The sequence below is a fragment of the Haliaeetus leucocephalus genome, unplaced genomic scaffold (genome assembly GCF_000737465.1).
Source record: "Haliaeetus leucocephalus isolate CR32 unplaced genomic scaffold, Haliaeetus_leucocephalus-4.0 Scaffold473, whole genome shotgun sequence".
Taxonomy (NCBI): Eukaryota; Metazoa; Chordata; class Aves; order Accipitriformes; family Accipitridae; genus Haliaeetus; species Haliaeetus leucocephalus.
In genome coordinates this window covers 6,538,725-6,566,418 of record NW_010972909.1, presented here as the reverse complement: position 1 = coordinate 6,566,418, position 27,694 = coordinate 6,538,725, and the positions used below count along the sequence as shown (strand labels likewise).

At 43.2% G+C, this 27,694-nt stretch overlaps 1 protein-coding gene across 2 annotated transcripts; it reads right to left on the bottom strand.

The window, feature by feature from the left end:
* FOXJ2 (forkhead box J2) lies at nt 1-27,632 on the bottom strand. Of its 2 annotated transcripts, none has more exons than XM_010575386.1 (11): nt 26,253-27,632; nt 11,167-11,519; nt 10,565-10,639; nt 8,506-8,574; nt 7,999-8,139; nt 7,356-7,554; nt 5,134-5,460; nt 4,654-4,755; nt 4,006-4,206; nt 3,158-3,256; nt 1-2,585 (listed from the first exon to the last, which is right to left on the bottom strand). In XM_010575386.1, exons 2-11 carry the CDS (start codon nt 11,497-11,499, stop codon nt 2,497-2,499), a joined length of 1,635 nt encoding a protein of 544 aa, XP_010573688.1. In that variant the 5' UTR covers nt 11,500-11,519; nt 26,253-27,632; the 3' UTR covers nt 1-2,496. The 2 variants fall into 2 exon arrangements, with proteins under 2 accessions (XP_010573688.1, XP_010573689.1); XM_010575387.1 differs by lacking the exon at nt 26,253-27,632 and adding an exon at nt 16,621-16,724.
* Nucleotides 27,633-27,694: the final 62 nt, after the last annotated feature.

Genomic DNA, 27,694 nt, shown 5'->3' with positions numbered 1-27,694 from the left:
TTAAACCATAAACATTCACTTTTTCTTTTTATTAAGAAAGCATGCACAAAAATAAACTCGTGAGACCACGCCCCTCTCTCCCTGACCACTGACACAAAGCACGGGGGGCCACACCACGCCGGAGGGGCCCCCCAGGACCCCTCTGCGGGACAGGCCGGCATCCCTCCCTCCCTGCGGGCCGGTACCTGCGCACCCCGCAGACCTCCGCCCGATGCCTTCCCACGCACTAACAACGCACATTTATTTCAGGGGCAGAGGAACGAGGCTAATTTGCACACTGACCGGCATGTATTTACATATGCAAATGAGGCGCAACTTAATACGCAAATGAGGCAAATATGCAAACGAGGAGCACTTGGATACGCAGAAGGAGCCATCTTGGTTTGGTTTTCTTCCAGTGGTGTTTTCAGACTTCCACAGGGCCGGCTCTCAGTAACCTCCTCTGCAAAGCACTAACTGGCACCTACCAGAGGTTGTCCCTCATGGGCGTCTCTGGTGCCACTTTCCACAGAAACCCATCAAGCATGCTTCCAAGCTGTATCATTCCCATCCTGAGGCAGCAGAGATAACGGCTGACTCCATGTTGAAGTTGTCTGGGATTCCTCATTTCTCTTGGAAACACTCAATGACGAACTCTCCCCTCCCCCCCCCGAAAACCACACACTTTAAAAAGAAAAAAAAAAGAAAAAAAAAGAAACAAAAATGTCCCCCCCTCCCCAATACAATGAGACTCTGTCCACTTCCCTGACAAAGATCCAACTTGTTTATCCCTACAGCAAATTTAAAAAGCAATGCTAGTTCCCCACCTTCCTGCCGTCAAGAGTAGAGGTTATTACTCCCCTGCCCCAGGTCTGTCACGCAGCCATGATGTTTTATTTCATCTTGGTTCCCTTCACTGGTAAACGGGGAATAAGGGCCAGGGGGAGGCTTTACAAAATATTAAGAGGAAACAAGAGGTTTGACAGAACAGAGCCATACCAGAAAAAAGGGGAACACAGGACACAGCTTTGGGGAGGAGGCATCTCAACACTCACTCCTGCTCCTGCACTCTTTCCACCTTCCTGATTTGCAAGTGCTGACAAAACTCATCCTTTGGATTTACACTAGCTTCCATCACCTCCCCAGCTGAACTGCAAGGGGTCTGACCCACCCTCCTCCCTTTTACACTACACTCTTTGGCTGTTCGGTTTAAAAATCTGCGCCGCTTCACCTCTCCCTTCTAATGCACCTCTTACAAAAACCACTTGTGAGGGCCTCCCAGTTCCTTGACCAGAAGCCCCCCAGTTCACCTCCACTCTGAGCAGCAGCTTCCTCTTCCCACCGTTAGCCCATTCACAAACTGGGAACCACTGACTAAGACTTTGCACCTACGCAGCACGACTCCTGTTGCTGGCACTCTCAAACCACAGGCAAGGACAGTCTCCAAAGAAATAGGAGGGGCAGAGGGCCAAATAACAACTGAACAAATACCGATGGGAGAAAACTTCCAAATTTGCATATGCAAGTAAGAGCCTCACTACATATTTTAAAGAAGGGCTTGAAGGGGTGGGGGGTGAAATTAAAAGCTCTGGGGAATAGAATTTGTTGAATCACATGTGACACCCCTGACTGCTTCTTTTACCTGATGGGTATGTAGGCTTCACCTGGAGACTGCAAAAGGCAGTGTAGGAAACAGGTCTGGATTCCCTCAAAAAATCTCTCTCAGTCCTCACAGATGGCACTGCATTCTGAAACCCAACTTCTCTGCTGAAATACCATCTCTGCTACGTTCTCCTTTCTCCGAACTCAGGTCTACCCTCCCAGCCCAGCCCAGCTCAGCTCAGCTCTCCCTACTTCAGGGATTACCCTCTCTTTGTACTTGGGAACTCTGCTTCTTTTCTTGCTTTTCCTGCTGGTGTGAGAAAGTTCACAGAGCTAAGATCACCCCTCCAGTGTCCCTTTAGCCCCCTGACCTTTACAACATTTACGAAACAACATAACTACAGGCTCCCAGGGTCCACTAGGCTCTCTCACTCCAGTAGCCAATACGACAGATTCACCGGCCACCTTGAAGGGAAAGAGGGATTGTTAAACGCAAAATGATGGAGGCAGAGAAAGATGCACTCGAGGATTCAGCCTTCCGAGGTCTTTTCATGGCACCAAGGACCCATCTTTCTGCCCTCCACAGGGCGCCACGCAACACGAAAGAGCCGATCTGATGCGTCCGAGGCCACCAGAGGAGGGGGAGGGCTGTGCTCAATTATTGGTAATAATAATAATAATAATAATAACAATAATAATAATAAACAAAAGAAGAAAAAGAAGATAAAACAGGACGCAAGGAAGGATTATCTTCGGCAGCATCTTGCGGTGGCTTCTCTGGCGGAGATAGAGAATATATATCTATATACAGGCAAGGCAGGGAGGCTGGGGAGGGTGGTGCTGGCACCATTGACCCCATGTCCCCCTCCCCTCCCGCGTCCTTCACAAAGGACGGGCTATCAAGTCTGTAACTCGCTAGGTGATCAAGTCCCAGTCGAAATCATCGGGGATTTCCTCATTGGCGCCTGGAGGCGGCCCTGGAGGCCGAGGGACCAGATGGTGAGCTGAGCCAAAAACAAGAAAAAGGAAAGAGAACAGTTAGAATAAAAAATGTCGTGCTTTTTCACTGTGGTCTCTTGGGCAAAAGAAAGCGTAAGGGATTTGGGCCTTCTCCCTTCCAACAGTCTAGCAAGCAAGAACACTACTGGCATGAATTTCTCCATCAGAGAGCACCTACCAATGTCTGCAGGTGGCCTGCTGTGAAATTTTCCACAGCAGCTTCTACAGAGGTTAAGTTTCAGCCTCCTTAACCTTCCTTCCAGCTGACTGCTGATAGAGCACAAAGGACTTCATGAACAGAAGCTTCTCATGTAAAGTTGCCTTCAAGCAACCAACTGAGGGTGAGGCTGAGCTAGAAGACTATTTATGTGAAGTGAAAGAAATCAGGCCACTGAAATCCTAAACCTTGCCAGAGCTAAGGAAGAGCGCTAAATGGAGGGTCCCTTGCAGCCCAGGCTCCCTCTCTACCCTCATTGCTCCATTTGATTAGGAAGTGCTTTGGGAAAAATGCACAAAGGGCTTGGGAACCAGTTCTTTAATGTTCATTGGTATAATCTGCCTTAATGTCACCCCTTACCTGGGCGATTATATCCTGGAGAGTCCTGGGTGGAGATCTGGTACATAGGAGATGGCCCGGAGAAGAGATGGGGAGGCTGGGGCTGACCATAGGAGTTCACTGGGAAAGGAAAGGAATGAAAAAAGAAACCTGTTAACGTTCTGGTCAGCTGTCTTGGCCCTGACTGGGTGGCAGCTCAGCCACAGAGCAACTCACTCAGACCCACGGGATACTGAGGAGATGTTCAGCTGTTGGGTCCTAACTGCAAGCTATAGCTTGGTCAGGGATCTTGTTCTTGGAACCAGCAGGAGTTTCTCTATTATTGTAAAAGAAGAAAATTTTCATCCAGAAACGCCACAAGCTGGCTCAATATCATCCATTTAGTTCAGCACTAGATGACACACACCATCACAGTTCTGTCAAGACCATGATATCCTCTGTGCTTTCCACAGAGTGCATCCTCCTACTCCTTGTCCAGTCAGTATTTCCCCAACATGGGTGCAAGAGCTTTCTTCTTTACAGCTCCTGCCATCTGGAATAGCAGTCTCTCTACCTTGCCATTCCTTTCTGTTGGTCACCTACAAAAAACACCACCCCCTTCTTCTTTTATGGGTTTACCTTTTAAATGTATTTCTGCCTGGAGAGGTTGCCTGTCAGTGGTATGCATCACATAATAATGGTCTGTCTACACCACAGACATAGGACATCCTAATTCTTTAAAGCCAGAGGAAGCTGAGTGGCTACGAACAGCTCTGACAGCCTAGCCCTGTTGCTCAGTGCTAGATTGCCTGGCAAAGCTGCAAGTAGTTTGGGATATTCACAGAATTGAGCCTTCATTTACATGTCATTTTAGTCTCCCTCCTAATTACCTTGGTTCATGGATTGCTCCTGTTTGCCACTGTTCAGGGCACAAGAATCAGAGATTCGGGGGGGCTGCTGTGGACCAAGCAGATGAGGGAGCTGACCAGTCTGGGTAAGAAAGTGATTAAGGGAGTCACAGAGGTTGGCAATATGGTGTTGATCCAGCGTCCAGTTCTTCCGCTCAGCCTGGCGCAGACTCTCCATCAGCTCTGCAGGGGACAAAGGATGATGTCAAAAGACAGCACTCACACTGTGGTCTTCCCTGCAAAGAGTTTGTCTTCTACACATAAATCCTACCATCTCCCCACAAACCCAGCTTCATCGCTTCAAATCTGTCACCAAACTCCTGAAGAGCTCCATATCTAGGATACTGTCTCACTGACTCAGGTAGGGGAGGGAAGAGTAGGAGGGAAAAATCTCAAGTCAGCTATCTGACATACTTTTATGAATGAATTGCCCCTGCCCCAACCTCCTGCAGTGTTCAAGTGCTTCAGGGTCTTTAACAGAAGCCATGAAGTAGCACACCTCATTTTACAAGTAGAAGAGTTGAGTCACTGAGAAACCCATGGAATTGACACGATTACATTGAAAAAAAAGCTCTGGGCACAGCACTCACATATTGAGTCACCAGACCTAGTCACTAGGCCAACACTGACCTGAGAATTGGGAGTGCTCAATGCTAGACCAGTTCAGCCGGTTTACCATCTTGAAGCTTTCCTTCAAGGAATCAATGTTGGAGCACCAATCAGGGGGAAATGCTGGAATGAAATGCGGACAAGATTATTCCAATACAGACCACCCTTTCCCTCCACCCCTTAATATAAAATGATTCACTTCTCTTCACCAAGGAGCCTGATGCTACAGTAGCTAGAAATCCTTCCTCCCTTGGGAGAGTGGAGATTAGCCCCTGACTTTATCCTGCATCCCTAAACAGAATCCCAAACCCAGTGTGGATGTATCCTCCTTTCCTTCAGTAAGGAAACAATTTCTCTCTCAGATTTCAATCACAACTGGCTTTCACCCTTTTCCACACACAAAGTAGGCACTACTTGAGGAAAGCCCACTTGTGGAATTTCTTTTGGGGGCTCCTCATGCTCTCTTTTCCCCAGCTGCTCTTTCCATCACCCCTGACTCACCAAAGCCAGCATTGTTGATTGAAGCCTGTGACTGCTGCTGCTGCTGGTGCTGATGTGGCTGCTGCTGTGGGTGGGAGTGCGGGTGATGTTGTTGATGCTGGTGGTAGCCTCCATGCTGCATTGGGGGTGGGTGCATGGACATCACTGGTGGAGGGCCATAACCTTCACCACCCTGCTGCTTTCCCCCTTGGGATGGGCAACCCTCTGGGGTTGGAGTGTGGAGTGGGGGAGCAGCACCCACTGATGAGGGGCCTTGCTGCTGCTGCTGCTGGTACATGTAGTAGTTGTGGTTGGAGGGCTGCATGTCACCAAGGAGAGAAGAGAAACCTGCCGAGTAAAAGGAAGAGGAGGGAGCTTTAAGAGCTGCCTGGATCAGACCTCTGCTTAAATTATCCATCTCTCATTTCACACTGCTCATCCTGCTATTTATGAAGCTTTTGGAGTGCCCTCTACAGGCTGCCAACAACTATCACCTGCACAGTTATGCCCTCACTGTGCTCCCAAATTCTGTTCAAAACAAAAGGCTCTACAACAAAGCCCCAGCAGGATATAAACTTCTAGTACAGAGTTAGGCACTTAAATTCCCCCCCTGGATTTCTCCTGTATTTACCAAAATAACCCATGCTCTCCTGAAATGTCATGCATGTGTTGCTTTCCTAGAAATGACCATTAAACAAACTTAAAGAACAAAACATTTAGAAAATGGGTAACTTGATAAACCTGACTTGCTGTTTCCAAAAAGCTCCCTTCAGTTCCCATCTTACAGTAGCTTGGTTGGTAACCTTCCCAATTTTTCTCACACAGATCATTAGAGGTCACACATTCTACTGTTTTTATAGACAGAGCACATTGCACACATCAGGGCTCCTTTATTACTTTCATTCCTCCTGACTCATTGGGTGTGTCATTTCTATCCTCTCGTATTTCAGGCATCCCCTACATGCAAGAGCATCAGGTGTTCTCCATTCTTCCCCACATCAGGAACTTGGCATATCTCTTACATCTGCTTCCCTCGTTCATTCTCCCTTTATGTTGTGGAACCTCCAGGAAAAATCACAGTGAAGAGCATTACATGCCACTAACCTGAGCTACTCATTTCTTACTTTGAGCGCCCTTACTTGACCATCCGCAAGCAAGCCTCAGTTTTTCACTAGATCCAAACTCAACCCTTAGAGCACCCTACTACTGCAATGGGGCAAAAGGATGAATACTGCCATCCTGACTCAAAAGTTGCCCACAAAATTTCCTCAAAACCTGCAAGTTTTCCTAGACTACCTTACAGCTGAAGACCTGGGGGGGGGAAACCAAACCCAGTCCACTGCTAAGCTTTTACAGAGGCACACATTGAGTCAAGGTTCTTCTCTACATTTTTGTAGCTTGCTCATTCTACACCACCTCACACAACAGGCTCCTCACTAGGAATCTCAAGTGGCAGCATGATGAAAGCAATAAAAGTAGTAAGTTTTTATTTCACTGAAGCTGAAAGCTCAGGAGGCTCCTCCCAGAGTAGCAAACTTTGCCTGCACTGTACGACGGTTGACAGCAGAGGTGAGAGGCTCATCTAATAACATATTCCTTTTTACACCAGCCTAACATTTAGAAGTGTTTAAAGGCAAGAACAACAACAGTAGATTTTTCTGAAGTGTTTTCCGTGGACATCTCATCCCATCAGCGATTCTGCCCTCTGGTGGCTGCTTCCTCGGCCCCAGAACTGCAAGCCATGAATGCAGCTGCAGGCTCACGCTTCCACACTCTCAATTCCACAAAGCTCAATTCTCCAAGGCCTTGTACAATCCTAGTTTTAACAGATCTGAGCAATGACGACTTTCCACTCTCCTTTTGGAGAAACTCCACATGCAACAATCCCCTCCCTCTTACGGTTTCTAGCCTGACAGATTGTGAATACTTCTCTGACGTGCTCTGCTTCAGGACTTTATTTCTCTAAGCTTCTGCCATTTTAGTATTTGCTTTTGTATCAACACAAGGTATTTTTAAATCATTATCCTCTTTATTCTCAGAGAACTAAGGGGAGCAATAGATAAAGGACATGCAGATTTCTTATCTGCTCCTGGCAGAACTAATTACAGCATGCCAAAGAAGGAAAGTCTGTTTGCACAGGCTCCTAAACGAGGAAAAATCTGAGAGATACCAAGGATAGATCAGTGGACAAGACTGTGTGGGCAGATACCTGCCCACCCCACATGACGCATATAGTTACTCACCGTGCTGAGAGGAAGATGATTTCTCCAGCATGGATTTGTAGAGATTTCGGAAGGACCAGCTAAGATCCTGGAAGTTGATCTCAGAGTAGGAGAACTTGAAGTCATGGTTGGCACTGTACAGTGGGGTTGGCACATCGGCCCCTTCACGGCCCTGCCCCCCTGCTACAGTAGAGGCAACATCCACAGGCCCCGCACCCTGCTAAGGAAGGTAGAAGTAAGGCCTTTAGCTCGTACTAGGTTTTGTACCTTGAGACAGGGATCCAGAGATCAGATACAGGTAGAACATGCACAAATATCCCCTATCACTTAGCTCATCTCCCAACAAATCTTCCCAAACGCCATTTTCCTTGAGGAAAATCAACCACTACCCTCCCTCTGCAGCACACTGGCTCCAGACTTTTCTTCAGCTACCTAATACCATTATGCCTTTATCCTTATCCCCATCCAGCCCTTTGTTAAAATTCACTTCCTCCTTATTTTCCATCTCTGCAATTTCAGCTTCTTCCCTTCTTTTTATTTTTGCCTCCGTATTACCATTTTCACGATTCCCTCTCTTCTCACCACTTCGCTTTTCCATTCATGCACTCCTCCCCCTCTCCTCTTCCCCTGCCATAAGGCGTCCATCCTTTTCCCTGCTGCTCACCTGGCTGTAGTTGGCAATAGGGGTGGTGCTCTGGAGTGACAGCTGAGGGGTGGCCTCAGGTGGCAAAGAGGCTTCTGTGCTGACTGGAACAGCCCCTCGGGGACTTTTACTTGCCTCTTGCTCTGGGGAGTCTTGTGGTATCTGTGGATGCGGAAGAAAGAGAAAAGGAAAGGAGCAGAAATCAAAAACAGATGGAGAAGTGAAACTGCAGATGGGAAGCCAGCTCCCCCGCTGTAGAAGTTCGTGGCTTAGAAAAGAGGACTGGGCCTTAGTCACTGAAGAGTCAGGCTAAAGGACTTAAAGCCAGATTAACTTTGCTACTGAAGAGCAGCAACAACAGCCAATCAGCAGAACGTACCTGCTATTTCATTTAGTCCTAGCCTTTGTCTCCCCACCTGTACACCCTGCCCCCAAAACAGTACCATGGTCTGGTGCTGGAAGGACTCCTTGGAACAAGAAGGGAATTACCCCTCCTGCTCCATGCTGTCTGGAAAGAACAACACTCACGTCATCATCTGGAGGATGCCGCCTCTTGCGAGATATGTCTGGACACGTATCTATTGTCCAATAAGAGCCCTGGAAAGAAGACACATTGGTGAATGCACAATTAAATCAGAGAGCTTCTTGAAGCAGGAGGTTACTGACTCAAAGAATGCAGCACCAACTAAACATTAGGACCCAGACCACCCGCCAGAACATCAGACAAGGGACTTGGGTGTTGGAAAGAGATTCCTTTCTTGTGTTGGGTTGTATTGAACAATGAGGTACGATGCTACTGGTGGAAGGCAGAATGCTCTATGTTTCCATCACTCTGAGACAGGGCACCAAGAAGAGCAAAGGATGTTTTGAACCAAGCTAGGCCAACTCTTTTCTGCATGCACACCCCTCCAGTACCTTCCTCACAATATGAATTTGTTATTGACTGATGAGAACCAACTCAATGTTCAGACTGGGCAGAGACAGCTAGAAGGATTGCTCATTTTCCATGCTGTGAGACTCCACTCTGAGTACTGTGCCCATTTGGGGGTTTCCCAGCACAAAACAGACACTCACATGCTAGAATGCATCCAAAGAGGGGCCACCACGATGGTTAAGAGCTAAAATACATGACGTACAAACAGTTCACACAGAGAGATCTGTTTAGCCTGGACAAGTGAAGGCTAAGGGGATTTAACCACTGTCTTCAACTGTGTAAGGAGATTATAAAGAAGACGGAATCAAATTCTTCTCAAAAATGCACAGCACAAGAATAAGAGGCAACAACCACAAGTTACAGTGGGGGAAGTTAAAATCAGATATAAAGAAAAATTTCTTCACAATGGTGATGGTGCAGCACTGGAACAAGTGCCCAGTTGTGCTGTCTCCATCCTTGGAGATATTCAAAACTCAAGGAATACCTCAACAACCCAATCTAATTGCCCCTCTCTGGGAAGGGGTGGGAGTGTGTGTTGACCTCCAGAGGTCCCTTTCAACATACAAGAGTCTATAATTATATCTGTTGTTTTCTGAATAAGTATAAAGACAACTCTAGAATGTGATTTAGCTCATTTTAACCTCCAATTGAAATCTGAATAATCAGTGACAAGCACATGACAGGTTTTCATTAAAAACCCAGCCCAACATGCCAATGAACACCTGCACACATACACACTGAAGTCAGTTAGGATTTCCTGGAATAAGCCATATAATCAATGGTATTTTTGAGCAGTGATCTTCAAAGGTATACTACTTCCATTTATACACACCAACTGAGCACTGCTTAGTCCTTTAAATATAACCTGAAATAAAAGGCCTGAGCAAGTGGTCCTTTCTGGTAACTTTAGGATGGGGGGAGGAGACAATCCTTCTGTCTAAATACATAGCTTCTTGTCCCCACCATCTCCTTCTGCTTGTTTGTTTGTTTGGTTTTTTTAACAGTAATAATATCTGCATGCCAAGATGCCAAGCCTTGGTTTTGCTAGCAATTCTCCTTTACAATCTATATACACTAACAGAGCTTTATTAGCCCTTACTTAGCCAACAAATTCCTAAATATCTTGAGTTTTACCTGTAAATGATTTCTACAGATTTGCACTATCTGATGGTGACATTTTTTTCCCCAACACCAAATGTTTTGTAGTCTAAATAGGTAGTAGTTCTGCTCTCACTTCCATGGATCTTGCCTCCCATGACGTCACATCATAGTCCTGCCATTCACCAGCAGCCACTACCGTCTTTCATAACAGAACAGGTTGGACTAGACCCACATTTTACACATAAAGATCAAGAAGAAAAAGAAACAAAACTAAAAAAGTACATTCAACCCCATACTTTCCTTCTTCCGGTATCTTTAAAGTCAACCGAAGATCACAGATAAGAAAAATAATTGCTAAAACCATTAAGGCCCCTTTACAGGTTCCCTTTAAGCGAATGCTTCTGTAGCCAAAGCACTGCAGTAAATCTTACTACTGCTTCCATTTTTGCCTACACTTTAGGTTTCAAATTCCAACCGTGAGTTAGAAAGGGCAACCCCGGCTTATTCCCTGCAGTTTTAAATTGCTTGCCCAGGAGCATGCAGATTTCTTACCTTCCCAGGATCATCTCTCGGTCGAGGCACCTTCCGAAAACATTTATTCAGAGAGAGGTTATGACGAATAGAGTTCTGATGAGAGAATAAGAGATACAGGTGAGTACTACCACAGAAACATACAGCCTTCTTGAGTATGCCTGAGGGCGGGCAGAGAAAATAGAAGGATGGTGCATACTCAAAAGCCAAAGCTCACTACATATACCCAGAACAGAGCAGAACAGAAGCTGTGGAAAGGAGAGGGATGGATTAGGATGAATAATTATGGGGCTGAACCACCTATTCATCTATGGAAGGTGCAATGAAAATAGTATCAGTGTGATGCAGAGGTTGGTAGTGATGTGAGTTTTGTGGGGGTTTTTTGTTTTGTTTGTCTTGGTTGTTGGTGCTGGGCTTTTCGCATGCTCCTTCTTAAGAGCCTACCACATACATAAAATAAAATTCTCAGAGAAAATGGGACTTCTGCCTCTGCATTTTTTCCAGTGGTCAACTTAGTTTCACATCTGTCTTTTTATTTTGCTCAGTAAGGATATTTTGCAAGAATTAATAAAATAAGTCTTGTTATTAGACAAAAAGGGTACTGTAACAATGCAAGTCCTCACCTTCCAACCAATACCAGCATTTTTGTAGTAGGGAAAGTTGTCACAGATCCAACGGTAGATCTCACTAAGCGTCATCTTCTTGGCAGGTGATGAGTTGATGGCATATGTGATCAAAGTGGCATAGCTGTAACGTGGCTTCCCATCTTGGTGCACTGCAGCCTCATCCTTACTCAGGGTGGCATTGGGATCTGTCGGTGAGCCTGGGGGACACTTTCGGGCAGCCCCTGGAGGTCCTGCTTGTGAGGAACCCCCTAATTTTTCAATAGTAGCCCTTAAAGTAAGCTGTGGGAGCCAGTCTATGGAAGTGAGGCTGCTTTCCAGGTCAGAGGCCATGATGCTGGAAGCAGGACTATCTGTGAGGAGAAAGGAGCAGAAGGGGAACTCCTGAGATATAAACAAGGTGAACCCTCAGAACAGAAACATCCATTGGCATCCCTCCTCTGCTTCTCCCCCTACCACAAATACCTGTGCGAAGATCATCCTACTTCATATACCTTATTCACAGCCAGACAGAATCATCCAAAAAGGCCAATGACTATGTCTCTGGGAGGACCATCCTTGCTGATAGTGGCTGGGACAGTGCTGATGGTAATATTGCTAGAATGGTCTTACCCAGAGCATCCCAATGGTTCCCAGGTAAAGAACTAAAATCTGTTCAAAGGAAGTGGAACCTTTTCAGTAGCTGTATCGCATTCACTCCTTTATGACGTAAGCAATATAACCTTGGGACCCTTCACCAAGATTACCTGACATCCAGTAGGTTTACTGTGTTAGGTAAGAGGAAAATCATAGATAAAAGGGAATACTCCTTCATGCCATATACAAACCACAATTTAATTAGATCATCTGGAAAAGTCAGGACTGTGACTATCTTAATTTAGGGGGAAATTAATTTCTCTCCAAGGCCTAGCCTCTCTTTTTGCATCAGGTGACATTATAATGAATCCTATTCCTTAGAGCTAGGATTACATATCTCATTTTAAAACACCAAGATCACGCATAATACTATATATAGATAATTACATCTACCATGTCGAGGTGGAACAGACTATATTAATCTCATAATAGTTAAAGCTTTGCCTACCATAACCCATTTTTCCTAAATATACATATAATTTTATTGAATTAAATCTTGCTTAATTCACAATATAACAGGCAAGTATTTTCCCCAAATCTGGGACACAAGAAAAACTTACTTGTCCAAACTCACACAACAAGCTTGCTATAGGGTGGAAACAGACTCAGGATCTTTCCTCTCATAAATATTATATACTTTCCCTCATAAAAATAAAACACACCAGTCCAACATGGCTAGCACTTGTACCCAGGGTTTTCTACTTAACAATTATTTTATATGAAGAAAATATTTAGCGGCATGAACTTGTATGAACTTGTACACTTAGCACACAAACTTGTATACTGTCTTTTGTAGTAGTCAAGGCAGCAGAAAGATCATCATTCTTACTCATAATTGGCTGCATCACTATACTAGGAGCAATCCCTTGAAGTCTGGACTGAGGTAGCTAAGTTTCCATGGCCACAACCTGCCCTGCTCTGCACTTATTCTTTGCATAAAGAGAAGAATCACGTCTTTAAGGGCTACAAGTTCTTAATCTTTCTTTTTCAAAATTAATCTTTTTAGAAGATTAGATGATGCTATCTTTGAACATGCTAGTGCATACAAAATGTCAACACATGTGCACATACTTATGTACACACTCATGTAACAAATTAAACGCATGTATACATGTAAGAGAGAAGAGACAGACATGAACACACTCTGCTTAGGAAAGATTCATCAGCAGACACCTCCCACCAAGTGCATCACTCAGATGAGTGGATCAGATGAGACAGGGAGACACCCATCTGCATGAATACCAATTAGATACTCATTCTAAAAATAGGTATTCGACAATAACACAGTGTGGATGCACAGATCCAGAGACAGATGCACCCAGCATTTTGACACAGAAGCTCCCTGTTCTTCCCCCACAACCATATGCATTATACCTTGTACTTCTGCACTGAAGTGCTCTCAGCACAAAAGCACTTAAGAGTCTCCACTCCAACACGTTTGTATGCACTAAACCTTTCATTTTCATGCATGGGCTCATCACACCTCTTAGGGCTCAAACACCTACACAACACGCCAACAAAATCCATCCCTCAACCACCATGAGCAGTGGCTCCGAAGCCCTGGGCTCAGAAAACACCTCCTAACTGCACAGCTAACGTTATCACTTGCACTCATATGCACACACAGACTGAAAAGTAAAATTGCAGCACTACAGTATCTGTAGCGAGTGGAAACATCTTTCTGTCTGTGAAGGAAAGGGAAAGCCCAACTGCTACTAACTTATCTATCTACTCATCTGCCATGCTATCACATATGATAGCAATGACTACTTGCTACACAGCTAACTAGACGATCAGAGCTGCAAAAGGCTTTCCATTATCCACCCTCCTCGAGTCGTTGTTTATTGAATATAGCCCTTTTTGGGCAAATTGATCTAATCTCAAACATTTTAAATTAAAAAAAAAAAAAAAAAAAAGGCAGCACTATTCCTTCCTGAATTATACAAAGGAAAAGCAACAACATGTTTTTATCCAGTGGGGATGGACAGGCCGCTGAGGTATCCACAAAACTAAAGCACAGCTACATTTGCACGGTAACTTTACAGATACTGCCCTCACTAAAAGTAGTATTCAACTTGGGAGAAAAAAAACATGAACTAAGTATCAGTTGAATCCTTAATTTTGTAAGTGTGCCTCATATAAATTTTAATTTCCACAGTGCAGTCAGAGAACAAATTACTGCTGCTTATCATATGCATGTTAAACCATTATGAAATATCACTTATGCTAACAATACAAATCCAAAGTAAAATAAATACAAATTTCGCAGCTGCCCCCTCCCTTTTTTTTTTCTTTTAAAAGACGTACAATAAATCAAGAAAATTACGTTATAAAAGCCTACGGCAGATTAAGATACCCATCTGAAACACCAGAAATAAAAGAAGCAGAAGAAAACACTGCAGTTTTCACAGAGCTTCAGATTTGCCCAGGTTATGCCAGTAGAGCATTTGGGATGACTGGCTATGCAGCAAAATGTAAGGTTGATATGCAACATGCCCGTCGTCAAATACACAAGCTTTTGTGTATTTGTGTAAAACACACTTGTCACGGAGACAAGCAAGGTTAGAATTGAGGCACATTACACCCATGCTAAGAATCTGAATATTTTCATTCCCTGCTTTATAGAAATCTTTGACAAGAAAAAATCCCAAAATCTTAAATAAAAAGATTCTGCATATACATATGCACTAATCACCCAGTACTGAAACAACTACTTTTTAGTAAAATACAGCAGCTCTTTGAGAACATATAAGCTAGACAGTAATTTAAGACAGAAAGTGAAGACTCAGACCCAATAGCAATCACGTGGGAAATTTCAAAGCAGTGGAATAAGATTTTTTTTTTCCAAGTTTGAACCTGATCATGTTACTGGATTTGTAAGTCTGTATCCTGGCAATATGGCACCTGTAATCATCAGGCATAGTCAAACCTTAGGTAAGGTGGCAATTCCAGAACACTGTCAGTGCAAAAATAATTTGGTGTAATTGGCTACTAAACTATTTGAAAGAATACTTACTATAACAGTAATACTTGTTATAATTTGTGCTGCATATCTCATTCACCTGATCCAAGCAGCACACCAGCTTGACGCTACTTAATGGTACGATAAAACAAGACTGCAGCCAAACCAGAGCAGCTGATGATTCTTCCAACTTTCTATTGCCTGGCAAATCTTCTTTCAAACTCTTCTCTTATGATCCCACTCAAACAAATTAAAAAAAAAACCAACCCTAATGACTAACAAACACATTGAACTGAAATCAAGGGTGTTTAAAAAAAATCCTACCACATTAGCAAGCCAGAATTAACTTCGAAGAAGTAAAAAGAAAGTCAAAGATGAGAATTCATAATCTCCCACTTTACATGGTAAATGGTATCTGTTTATGTATTTGGCTGACTTTAAAAACCAAGGGTAAGGTAGCCAAGTCATAACCACCATCAACAGCTGGAAACTGACTGCAGAGTCTTCATTTCTCAAGCTCTAACTAGTTCCAGTACAACCCCAAGACAAGACAGGTCAGTGAGATGCAAAAATGACAGCCAAACACTGATCCAAAACTACAATTAAACAGACGAGAATCTGTCTGATTTGTAAGAAAAATTTATTAATCATTAAAGAAAACTGTAGCATCTAATACCTTTTAATAACCACTAATTCACTTGGGAGTAGTAATACTTCACTACAGCTTTCCAGGAAAGCTACTGCCTTACTTTGAATATTTGCAACTAGCAAATCAAACCTCAGGCTAAAAATGCAAGCCAGCCTTCTGTCTATCAGATAGTACTATCCCTGCCGCTGGACTGAAGAAATCTGTACTTTGACTGCCCTGGTGTTTTGCAAGTGCTTGCTCTAAGCCAGTCAGTTCTTATCCAAGATCACTGCTACTTATATATCAGGACTGAAAAATGTATGAAATGTGGGGAACAGTGTTCTAAGGGTCATATTGAATGCAGTTAATAAACATTTATAGCCTGAAACATTCTCTAAGGCTGAACTCAAAGGCTGGCCAGTCAGAATCAGTTACAACTAAAGCAGAGTCATACAATGAATGAAACTATGCTGTGCACAGCCTACAGAAGATGCATATTCTAGAATAAGTATCTACATTTTCTTTTCTATATCTACTTTCACTGTTGCTTTATTCACTGCTACTCCAATCCAATGAAACACTACTGGCAAAACATTCAAAGAGGACTCAACTTAGGTTTCTCAACATAAACCTTGAGAAGGCAGAAATACACAACAGACTACCAGTGAGAGACATTGCTGTAGAACACCCACAAAAATAAGGCCACTTCTATTTAGGTGTCTGAAACACAGATCCAGTGATCTAACTAACAATATCCATCTAATATACTCATAGATACACCTACCTTCCAAGGTATTTAACAAACAAAAAACCTCAACGAACTGGCAAAAAAGAACCATTTGACTGCAACCTTCCTGAAACAAAAAGGTGAGCACAATGTCAGTTAGAGGAAACTGCCTCAAAAAATAAGTAAGAGAAGTAACACATAAGAATACCACGTGCATGGAGAAATGGACAGCTTCTACTTTGATGGGAAAAGGCAATTTTGACATATTTGTGTAAATTACGCATGCAAGAAACCTGTATTCTTATGCCATTACAGAAAGGGGAAAAGAATCAATTTTGCTAACTCTGGCAGGAATTAAGACATGCTTTTCCTCAAAAATAAGGAGGTGTGAACTAAGAGGGCAGGAACAAAACACTTTAAAATCCTACCTTCTCTAAGCAAACATTCTCACTGAGAGATATTTGTTTCATGTAAGAAATTAGAAAAAAGGATACTGATTACCTGCATAGTCTGAAATTGTTATCCATCATTTTGGTAACTACTTGGGAGAAGCCTTCAGGAAATGTTTATGAAATGAATCAAATCCAGAAGGAAGAGAGAGGCTGCTGGGTATTGTTCATAAAATGAACCTTAACCTGGAAGGAGTGGTAGGTGTCATGTTAGTGTATCAGCAAACCAAAAGAAAAGCAGTTTGAAAGTACACTTCTGTCTGCAGTGCCATATGAAAAGAGGAAAACCAGTCCCTAGGGCAAAGAGGTAAGAGAAATTGTCATACCCTAGAATCATGCTTCCCTTCTTTGGGAGCAGTAGAACAAGCAGAAAAACATTTTCCCAATAAACTATGGGCTTGCAGATGTGGTAATAGGGGGCACACAGTTCTCGCCAGTCACGAACCACAAATGAAAAAAGAATTCAACCAAAGGGAAGTTACTGTCACCTAAGAGCACTCAGTGTGGTATCACCGATACAAATATGAACTGTCACAGTCTGCGCCTGCCCATTGCACAGTGGTCTGACTCTATATCCCTACTCAAAACTATACTGTGCAAGATGGAATGGCTTTGAATGTTCAATGCTGTTTTGTGTAAAAGAACACAGGTGGTACAGTAATTATGGCATCCCAAACTGGAAATTTGCTAAAAGTTACAACACAACACACTAAGATGATACTGGAAAGATCAGAGTTAGAACAAGATGAAAACTTTTAGACCCTGTATAGCCTAATATAAATCACTGGACTAATTGTTTTAATTAAATTGTTATACAGATATCGTTTTCCTTTAACAAATAGAAATCTCAATAACATAAGGTTCATATTAAGTCTCAAGAAAAAATAAAAAGAAAACAAATTTGTTCTCATAATAGTTACTAATTACATAAATATCACAATAGCACATTTTAACATAGGACCTTTCAATTCCCTCCATTTTGTGAAAGGTGCATGAGCAGGGTATAATTTTGTATTTTGAATTTAGTGAATGAACAGCACTGACTGCGCACACATTCTTGGTACTAATGAAGCATGAAGCCTTGTGGGGACTATAAAGTCACCAAACCCCCCATGTTGGAAGTGCATCAGGATCCAATTCCAAAAGCAATTATGTACTAGTTTTGTACAAAACTGACAAAATGGTATAGTTTACAAAACCTGACCTGCTTATTTAAACTTATCAACAGATGGCATTACAGCCAAAGTCTAAAATATCCTCATGTCAAGGGAGACAGGCATAAAAGGCTAGGATCAAGCATAGCTAGTGCCTTGCCAGATTTTAATAAGACCAACTAATCAAATATTTTTGTTGTCTTCCATATAAACATGCAGCAAAAATGCACTTAGAAATACTACACAAACATTACAGAGACCCCTCAGACAGTCTGAAAATATGTGTTCAAAGTTAAGATTAGTTTGTTTATTTATGGTGCTGCATAAGTGGGGAATACGTAACACCTGTCAAAAGAAACAGCAAGTGATATTGAGAATACCGGTATGCCTAAATACTTCTGAGCTGAAAATTATTTTCTTTGTAATAAGACTACTATAAAAGATTTATTCTAATAATAAGCCAAATGGCCCATGACAACCCTCCCAATAACAGATTTGAAGTAAAAAGTAAACCCAGCACTTTGAAGAAGCACAATGAAAATACATCACCACAGCAGAAATGTCTCTACAGCATCCCTCTACCCTCAGTACCACTACGCAATATTTTACCATTGGAAGTAGGAGCTGTAATTCTAAACGTATGCCAAGGCAGGCAAGAGCAATCTTTGGCATTTGCTTTAAGAATATTAACAGAACAATTACTCTTACACTGAGAAAGGTATTGGGTATTGTTTTTGGAATAATTCAAATTTATGAGCACATACCTGGAATTAAATTTTCCCTTGGAAACCAGGAAGTCTGTGGTAGAGAAACTGTATCTAAGAGAAGGTATTTCCCCCAGCCTCGTGGGAGCACCCAGGTTGAAGAGAAGGATTTAAATTTTAGCTGCCTATCAGAATCACATCCAGTAGTAAACCTTCAGTACAGGATATGCGAACACTGATACGATACCTAGATTGTCTCTGAAATTAGAGACATCAGAAGTAGATCGGCATGCAGAATACCTTGCTCAGAAGATCTTCACATCGTTGCAAGGATAGGTACAGAAACCCAGGTTAAAAAAAATGCAACACGCACTTATAAATCAAAACTGTATTCTTATTCCCATTAAAAAATGGGTCTATCAGTGAAAAATGACTGTTAACCTTGCAGTTCAATAATAGTAATACTACAAAGCTTCTATGTAAGAGAGCTCCCAGGGCTAAATGAATGCCAGCCAGGCACAGTGAAAATGAAAACCTGACTGCAAGTGGTCAGAACCTGTTCACCAAAGGTTGAACCACTGAAAATAGATTAGTCAATATGAACTCTGCAATGGTTGCTGAAACAAGCCACAACCCATTCTGTGCCACTTGTGGAAATGGGTATCAAGCACTAGCAAGAACTATGTACTGAATTCACAGAAAAAAAGGAAATTGGTATCCAGTGCAGATTAGTCATATACCATGTGGCCAAAACGTACATGCAGCAGATGCTCCCAGAGTTAAGGTTACCAAAGCACTGCAGAAAAGCCTGTTAAAGAGGAGTTTGGAAGCAAAGCGCAGCTGAAATTGAAGTTGGAGAATGATCAGAAGAATCAAGTAATACTGCGTGAAGCTCATAAGTTAGGTCTCAACCACTGTTATAACATAATTCCTTTTCACTATTTTGTTAGCTGTTATTCTGAACTAAACTGCCTGAACTGTCTTCCAGGAGACGAAACACCTGACAGTCCCTAGCCAGGCTCACAACTTGCAAAGATCTGTACCAAGCTTGAAGGTCAAGAGGATTCAGAACGACACTAGCAAGGAACACATGCCCATTAACAGTTTCTTCTGGCTTAAAACGCTAGTATCGCTATTGGCTTTCTGCATCCTACTCATAGGACGCTCCATTTTGTGTATCATTCTCAACCCAGAAGTCCTATTCACTTCCTTACAGACACTGAAAGAAGCCCCTTTCTTCCACACATATACTGGCCACAGTTGCCACCTTGCAACTGCGAGCAAGTATTATTCTGCTTCAACCCTGACCTTCCTAGTCTTTGAGATGTTCTGTCTTTGCTTATGATGATCTTTATTTACTTTTGCAATCATCCTTCTTCACAAAAGAAGCCAGGGAGAGGAGGGTACGTATAATAAGACAACTACCTCCGAGTACCAGTTAGACCTTTTGAATAATTTTCAAATATGCAAATAAGTAGTTTCCAGTATGTCTGGCCTCTATCGGCTGGCAATTCTCCTGTATGTACCAAGGCATGAGTCAGCTGAGGAAGAATGTGAAGAGATGCTCATGCAAGAAATGGAAAAGCACAATGTCATGCTTGTGTTGCTGGCAGAGCAAAGGACAATACAATAAGAGACAGCAACAGATAGGGGAGAAACATAAATGTGAAGGCCCCTTAGAGCGAGTACAAGAAGCTGGAAACTTATGTGGTGGATGATAGCCAAAGAACAGGCTTGTCAAGGAGGAGATGGCAACATGTTGAGAAAACACACCAGGAGAACAGCTTCAGTAATTGTGTTTTTAACAAGACAAGAAGGTAACACAGTTGTCAGAGGGCAGCAAAAACAGCTAGCATTAACCAAGATGGTAAATGAAGGAGAAGGCATAAGGGTTACCCAAAGAGACTAAGAAAGAAGAAGTGGGAGATTCAGGCCATGAAACTGGAAGATAAGTGTATGTGCAGAGCAAGAAGAGTACAAGAAAACCCATGTTATAAGCTCAACTGTGGAGGCTCGCAACAGCGGAAAGCAGGAAACAAAGGGAAATCTCAAAGGAGCTTTCTGGAGTTCTATCTTGGCCTCAGTGGTCTTAAATATGCAGCAAATCACTCAAAAAAGATGTTAAAGGTAGTATGCCAAGTTGCATAATTTAGTATCACTGGCACGAAGGAGGTAAAGAACAGCAAAGAGAGGATACCAGAGGTGGGTCTTTGTGTCTAATTTACAAAAAAAAAGGGAGGAAGAAAACAGCTTAGTGCAGAAGCTACTGAATGAATGACTAGAACAGTAGGAGGGAAACCAGGAAAATACTGACACAAAAGTCAAGGGAGGACAAGATTTCAAGACTGGGCATGATCAAGTGTCAAAAACAGCAGGGAAGCCAAGAAGGATGAAGATGGAATAGAGACCCTGAGACCTGGCCAAGAAAAGGTCATTAGAGATCTTAGGAGAAGCTTCAAGGGAGTCAGAATATCTATACTTAAGTCAACTTAAACAACAGTTCTAGGCTGCAGACATGGTACAGGATCTTTCAGTTTTGGAGTCACAGGTCGTTCCATGAAACAAAAATTAACTGGGGCATCATGCTTTCACTGTTTCTTAACACCACAAAAAGCAGCATATAGAGATTTTGAGTTCAATATCACACTGTAATTAAGGTGATCAACAGCAAGAACAGCCAGCCTTTATAATGTGTTCTTCATCCTTATACTTTGGAACCCTTATAAAGGATCAATAACCTATTCCAGGATAAATGGGAAGCCATGCATGCGGAAGTGCGCAGCCCAAGGTCAGCCAGCAATGGAGCAGCAGAACTATGCAGAGAACACGGGTCTCCCAAATGACAGACCAATTCCCTACATTCAAAGCTTGTCTGCTTTGTTCAGGTGGCGATAAAGGGAATTTCAGAGGTAACTATTTTAGCAGCTTGTTTATTTTTCTCTGCAAGTTCCTGATGGGGAGGGGGAATTGTTTACTTAATAGTTTTTTTGGGGAAACTGAGAATTCAGAAACTTTGCTCCTTAAATTTGTGACCACAAGGAGTTCAGATTCCTTCCCAATTATTCAGATTTGAACTTTTAACAGTAATTACATATTTCTGCTATAATCAGCCACGGTCTTTATACAGCAGAGAGCATAAACAAAATTTGAATTGCTAATTGTAAAAAACAAAAAAGCAAATTTTTTTTCCTCAAGGTATAAAAGCTCTCACTCGTCATCTCCCCCTCTCCCTCATTACTCAGTCTCTCATATATAAAAAAGGGCCAAAAAAGAGCACACATTCTCTTATTTCTTGACTTCACATCAAGTCAACTTAGACCAGCTTAGAGAGATGAGAAATGAGATACTGGGCCTTGCACAAATTTTTCACCCCAATTCACAAAACCAAGACCCTGAAGTGCTAGAAGGAACCAGAAAACGTAATGCAAGGGCTTTTCATTCTAACCAACTAAAATCCAGCCATTCCAGAGGAAGGGAAGGGCGCAGGGGAGAAGGGAGGGTGGGAGAATGAATGAGTTGGATTATGGAGACAAAGCACCGTTCCCCAGCATAGCGGAACTGGATATTTTCAGAGGAACAGAATTCTATTTATTATATAGTGGTAAAAAAGAACAGGTTTCTTGACATAACCTCAGACAAAAACCAGTATGTGTCCACAAGCATATAATCTAATGAAAGCCAAACCAAGAACAGGTCAAAACACAGGTGTGGAAGTAAGAGCGGGCCCTGCGAGTTGTAGTAAGAGAAGATTCCTGCCCGTGAAGAATCCTAGAGAGATGAGGGATGCTTGTTTGATGAAGAGAGAAGCAGGATTTTAGGCATATAGGACCACAGGACAGAATGCCAAAGGGACAGCATGGAAAATGAGATGCAAAGAGCAATACTGAGAGAACTGGGAGGAGGAGTGCGGTGTAGGAGGAAATGAGACTAAAGAAGTAGGCGGGGTGGAAACATGCTGGGCCTTAAAGGTGCAGGAGAGGAACCTGACTGTGACATGATACTAGGAAGCCCAGGACGGGATTCAGGAAAGGGTTCACAAAGGCCAGGAACTAGCAAAATCTGTGCATTGTCTACCTTTTAAGACACCAACTCCAAGGCTCATAATAGGATGGAGTAGAGGACGGGGCAGGTCAAAGACAGAAGGATAAAAAGACAGTCTAGTCCGAATCTTGGCAAAGCACCACAGAACACATTAAATCAGTCCTAAACTCTGCTGCGAGGTCTCCGAATTTTGAAACACTATTTTTTGAATTTTGAATTTTGAAACCAGTATTTTGCATTTTCATTTCAAACTTTAAATGAAAATTTGCAATTAATTAATTATGAAAACATACTGCAGCATGCTTGCTCTCTCTCAGTAATAACACATACACAGACTGCCTTTAAAAGTGAAAACATGAGGACAGGGCAGAAATACGTTATAGATTTTTTAAGTTCATCATATATCCCTTAGAAGGAAGAAGGAAACAATAATAGCAGAATAGTTAGCAAGTAGCAATAATGACTCCTACCAAGATGATAAGCGGGGGTTGAACACATCAACTGGATATTTTTGCTAAAATAACACGATGTGCAACAGCCAGCAATACAGAGATTTAAATGCTTTTCTTTATGCTTCAGAGTTAACACAACTGGAGAGTTCAAACATTTTGAAGATACCATTTTAGGCTGTCCATTAATCTAGGCACTATTCATCTTTTCAAAGTTGTCTTCCAGACCGAAAATGCTAGAAACAATACTTTTTAAAGTTTCAATTCTGAAGCATCACTCGGCAACAGATTCTGCAAATGGAGTACTACAAAACACAGAGGGTTCTGTGTGAAAGCCCCTGGTTACAATTCTACCCAAGATTGGGAGAAGCAAATGGAAAAATGAGTCCAAGAGCATTTCATCTTTTGGTTGCTAATGACCGAGATATAATTCCTGTCTGACAGCTGTGTAAAATGAGATAATCAGCTCAGACCTGCTCTTGAAGGACAGCTGTCCATATCACAGTTGCCATTAACCATACCTCCTGTCTGACACTTGAAGTAAAGGGCCAAATATCCAAACTGTGATGCAGACTGAATCTCCCACTATATGAAGGTCAGCTGAAGTTTAGGGGAGGAGGCAGTAAGCAAAGATACCTGTACCTGTGTGGTAAGAAAAAACTTCTCCACAGACACCAGCATTCAGCTGTATTTTTGTAGAAAGAAAAAAAAAATACTACAGCAGTCACAACCACGTCTTGGACTGGGAAATTATATCCAAACTCCTCAAACTGTTTATTGTATTTCATTCCAACTTTTCTGACTCCTTATCCTATCCTAGAAACTTGACTGCAGAACCAGATTTCAAGATAAAACCCAAGAACTTACAGAACACATACTTAAACATTAATATAACCTCACGATCTGTCAGTAACGTAATCCTTTTCCCATAACTCTCTAGACCTTCTCATTTCATTTTACTTAAGGGCTTGACCTGAGAAATGCCACACACTCAGCTCTCAGATGGGAGTGGAGTGCCCATAGGACAGGATCAGACTGCTTCAACTTAAAAAGTCAACTTTTGGAAGCATGAATGTCCAAATTTAAATTTACAAACCCATACATGCGTAACTGTCTCTTTACTCCAATGCTGAAGACTTCATTGCTTCTGTTGAAATCAACAGGACGTTCCTGGGCATTTACAACAATTAGGCTATTTACTTAGGTATCTAAACGTGGTTTTTAAAGTCTAATTTTAGGTGTTCAGGTTTAACATTCTTACTGTAAACTCTTAAAGACATAGCACTTTCATTTAAATGTGCCTATAAAGTACCTTGTACTTTTATGAAGATAAATAATACTCTCCCTTCTTTTACGGATACTTTCGTATAAAATAAATGGTGCAAAACAGCTGCAGTATTCCACCTCAGAGGAAGCTGCATTTTCACCTGTGATAAAATTTGATGTAAATACCATGATCACACTAAAGAGCTATGCTCTCTAAAAATTATTCCCTTCCTTAAATTTATCAGTATGTCCTAGCTTTTGCAGAGCTGCGTTTTAGACTACGAGATCTCCAGAGCAGAGCTCATCTTAATTTTGTGCATCCAAGTCAGCATCGAATGCCCTGTCAGCAATTAACAAATAAAAAACAATTACTCTACAGCACACGACTTTCAGCCCTGTATGTCTGTCATGAATATTTAAAGCTCAGGAAGCAAATACAAAATCCTAATCTTTATCATCAGTAATGACGAAAAAAACCATTTCATATACAGAAAGATAATTGTCGTGGGAGAGGAGAATTTTGTAAGGCTGGCATATATATTCTGTAAAGTGCCCTGGCATCCATCAGAGCCAAAAGCACCTGAAAAATGTCAAGTCATTACTGAGGAAGGGGGCAGCATGAAGTAAATTAACCTCAAGAGCATGAAAAGTCAGTTACCCCCTTGAATGTACAAAGGCCAAAATGCCTCAGTTATCTCCTCCCTTGTGCTAGATAACACAGCTATACTCAAAAAACCAGCCTGATTGCATAACTATAGGGCAACAGGTAGGAGGGCATCTAACAGTACCCCCCAGAACATACCTACGCTTAGTGGTTCAGCCCTGCCTTAGAAAGAGGCACCTTCTGAAGCTATGGATAACTGTCATAATTCTCTGCCAAAATGGGCAATCACTTTGGAGGGACCTGGCATCTTTTGTCTGAGCTTGCTAGCAAATTACACCAAGGAATTCCTTCTTCAGGGACTCCCTGTTAACCATTGTGCTCCCAAATGGATTCCAGAAGGGTTCCTGTCCTGGCCAAGGACCCTTTTGATCTTGTGTTTCCTCACTGCTATCTCACTGGAGAACAGAAACAGGAATATCTCAGGTGAGATATCCTTAGGCATGATTCTTCTGCTATGGGAAACTGCTTTGGCTTCATTTGAGATGAAGTCTCCCTCAGACTCGATTTTGCAGGAAATCACTATGTTAGTGTCAGAACACTCATTTGTGACTGGAAATTAACTGCCTCATTTACAAAAAGCAGCCAGCTTGGCTCACCACAGCACTAGCATTAGGATTCACATTCCTAGACCCTGAACACAGCATAAAACACAGATGAAGACTGGTGGCAACAGAATGGCTTCTTTTGGCTTTCAGAGCAGGTTCCACCAGCACTGCCACGATTTTCATTCCCAGGCCCCTGAGCACCACAGAACCCACTCTCAAGGGCACTCTTTCCAGAATTCATCCCACAGCCCCTAGGTACATTAGGACACACATCTCAGAGTACTAGCACTGGGATCTGTACATACAGCTCCCAAGCACAGCGAGGTCTGCATCGCACAATGATTTTATTACCACAGTTACGAGCATAGTAGGACCCACATGGAGAACAAATGACACTCCAACCCCACGGGTGCATCCTTGGACACTAGCACTACAAATCACTGCTCCTGTCTCCTCAAAGCTTTTTTTGGCCAGTATTATCCTTCTCAATGACCCCTAAATGACAGAAATTAATTTCACACAGGTGATGATAAAGGCTGAGACTAGGACAAATACACCAGTGAAAGAAAGTAGAAGGGAAAGGGCAGAGAGGTTTCTTACAGTTAAACAGGGCTAAGGTCTCCCATAAGCTTAAATAGTGAAGGAAGGAATCAGGTCAATTCCATATAGCACATAAGGGAGCTAAATGAGAGAGATGGAGAAAGACACACAGAAGAAGGCGGCTGGGGAGATGTTCAGAAACAGAGAGAAAAGACTGAAAGGAAAGCCGATACAGTGAGAGAAGAGACATGGAAAACAAGGACAGAAGGCGAAAGAGAAGGACAGCTAGGAATAGAGAGGTGATATAATGTGGTCACTCACTCTGTCCGGAAGATTTTCTGGAGGGAGGTGGATTATCTTCAGTGCTGATTTCTGGGGTGCTGCCCTTCACACTCCTTCTCTGAGACCCATCCTCAGAGCATTGCTGTCAGCTATTCCAAGAGCTTCTTCAAGAAGTATTTTCAGGGTGAAGGGATTGTGGATGAAATCAGGATCTTGAGTATTAAAACAATCTGCTTGGGATTGTCAGTCCCCTAAAACTGCTGGTTTTATCCCAGGATGGAGATCCTCTCTCCCTTTTGGCAGCTAACTACTAAAGGGGTGTTCCCCTGGGAGACAGCCTTTTCGCTGATTGTCAGATTATTTCAGAGATCAATTTCCCCAATCTCCCTACCTGTAAATCTCTCTTCTGTTTCCTCTAGGTGCACCTTGTCCTTAAGGGTGGGCAAATCTCCTTCTCTGAAAAAATTCTTGCTATCTCTGTGGATATTATCAGCGAAATCTGCCTTTTCCTTTCCCTGTAAATGGGAGGTGTGTCTTCTCTCCTTGCACAGGATATCTGAAGAAAACCCTCTTGGGATTAGGAGATGAGGGATCTTCCTTGGGATGAAGGAGGATGAGGTCAGTATTGGAAATTACCTTTATCTCCAGTGGTTAACAGCAACTGGAAAAGGGAAGAAGAATATCTAAATCTGCCTCTGTTTTCTCTCCCTTATTTTGCTTTCTCTGCTGCCTGCTGAGCAGATGTAAATAATTAAAATTACTAGACAAGTATCTGGAGCTCCTGCTTATTTCTGTCTTGGGGACTGTCTCTCTTGGGCATACGGGATTTCTTCTGTGAAGACTCCCCTGTTACTCTCCGGTCTGGAGAAGGGCCGTCTCCTCTGCTGGGGGAAAGAATTTGCTCAGTAGCAGGGAGGAGTAGGTGGCAAGGGTTACTCTCACAACCCTCAGAAACCGGGTTCTGAGGACACCTCTCCCCAAAACAGGTACTGAGGGAGCTCCAGGAGGCTCTATTCCCAGTGAGGAAGAGCAGACCTGCTTCTAGACAGTTACCAGGGCTTGGTGCCGGGAGCGGGCCTCTGCCCACCCTTGGCTCGTTAGTGGGGAAGGGGGCAAGTGTTAAGCTCCCCCGCCAGTTGCGGGGAAGAGGGCTGGCAAGCGGGGGCGGCGAGGGGCCGCGGCGTATTCCCCCCCCCCCCCCGCCGGGAGCGGGGCTGCCTAACGGGGAGTCCCCTCACGGCTGCGGACGGGGCGGGGGGGGCGGCGGGCAGGGTCTACTCCCCCACCCCGGCAGGCTACGGGGGTGTCCCCCCCACCCCTGCTGCCCGGAGGCTGTCCCCGGCTTCCCCCCAGGCCCCAGCTCCTCTTGCCCGGGCCCGGCTACCACGGGAGGCCGCGGCGGCTCACGGGCCTTGCGCGGGGCTGAGCGGCCGCCTCCGCCGCCTTCCGCCGGGCCTCGGCTTCCTCCCCGGGGGGCTCCC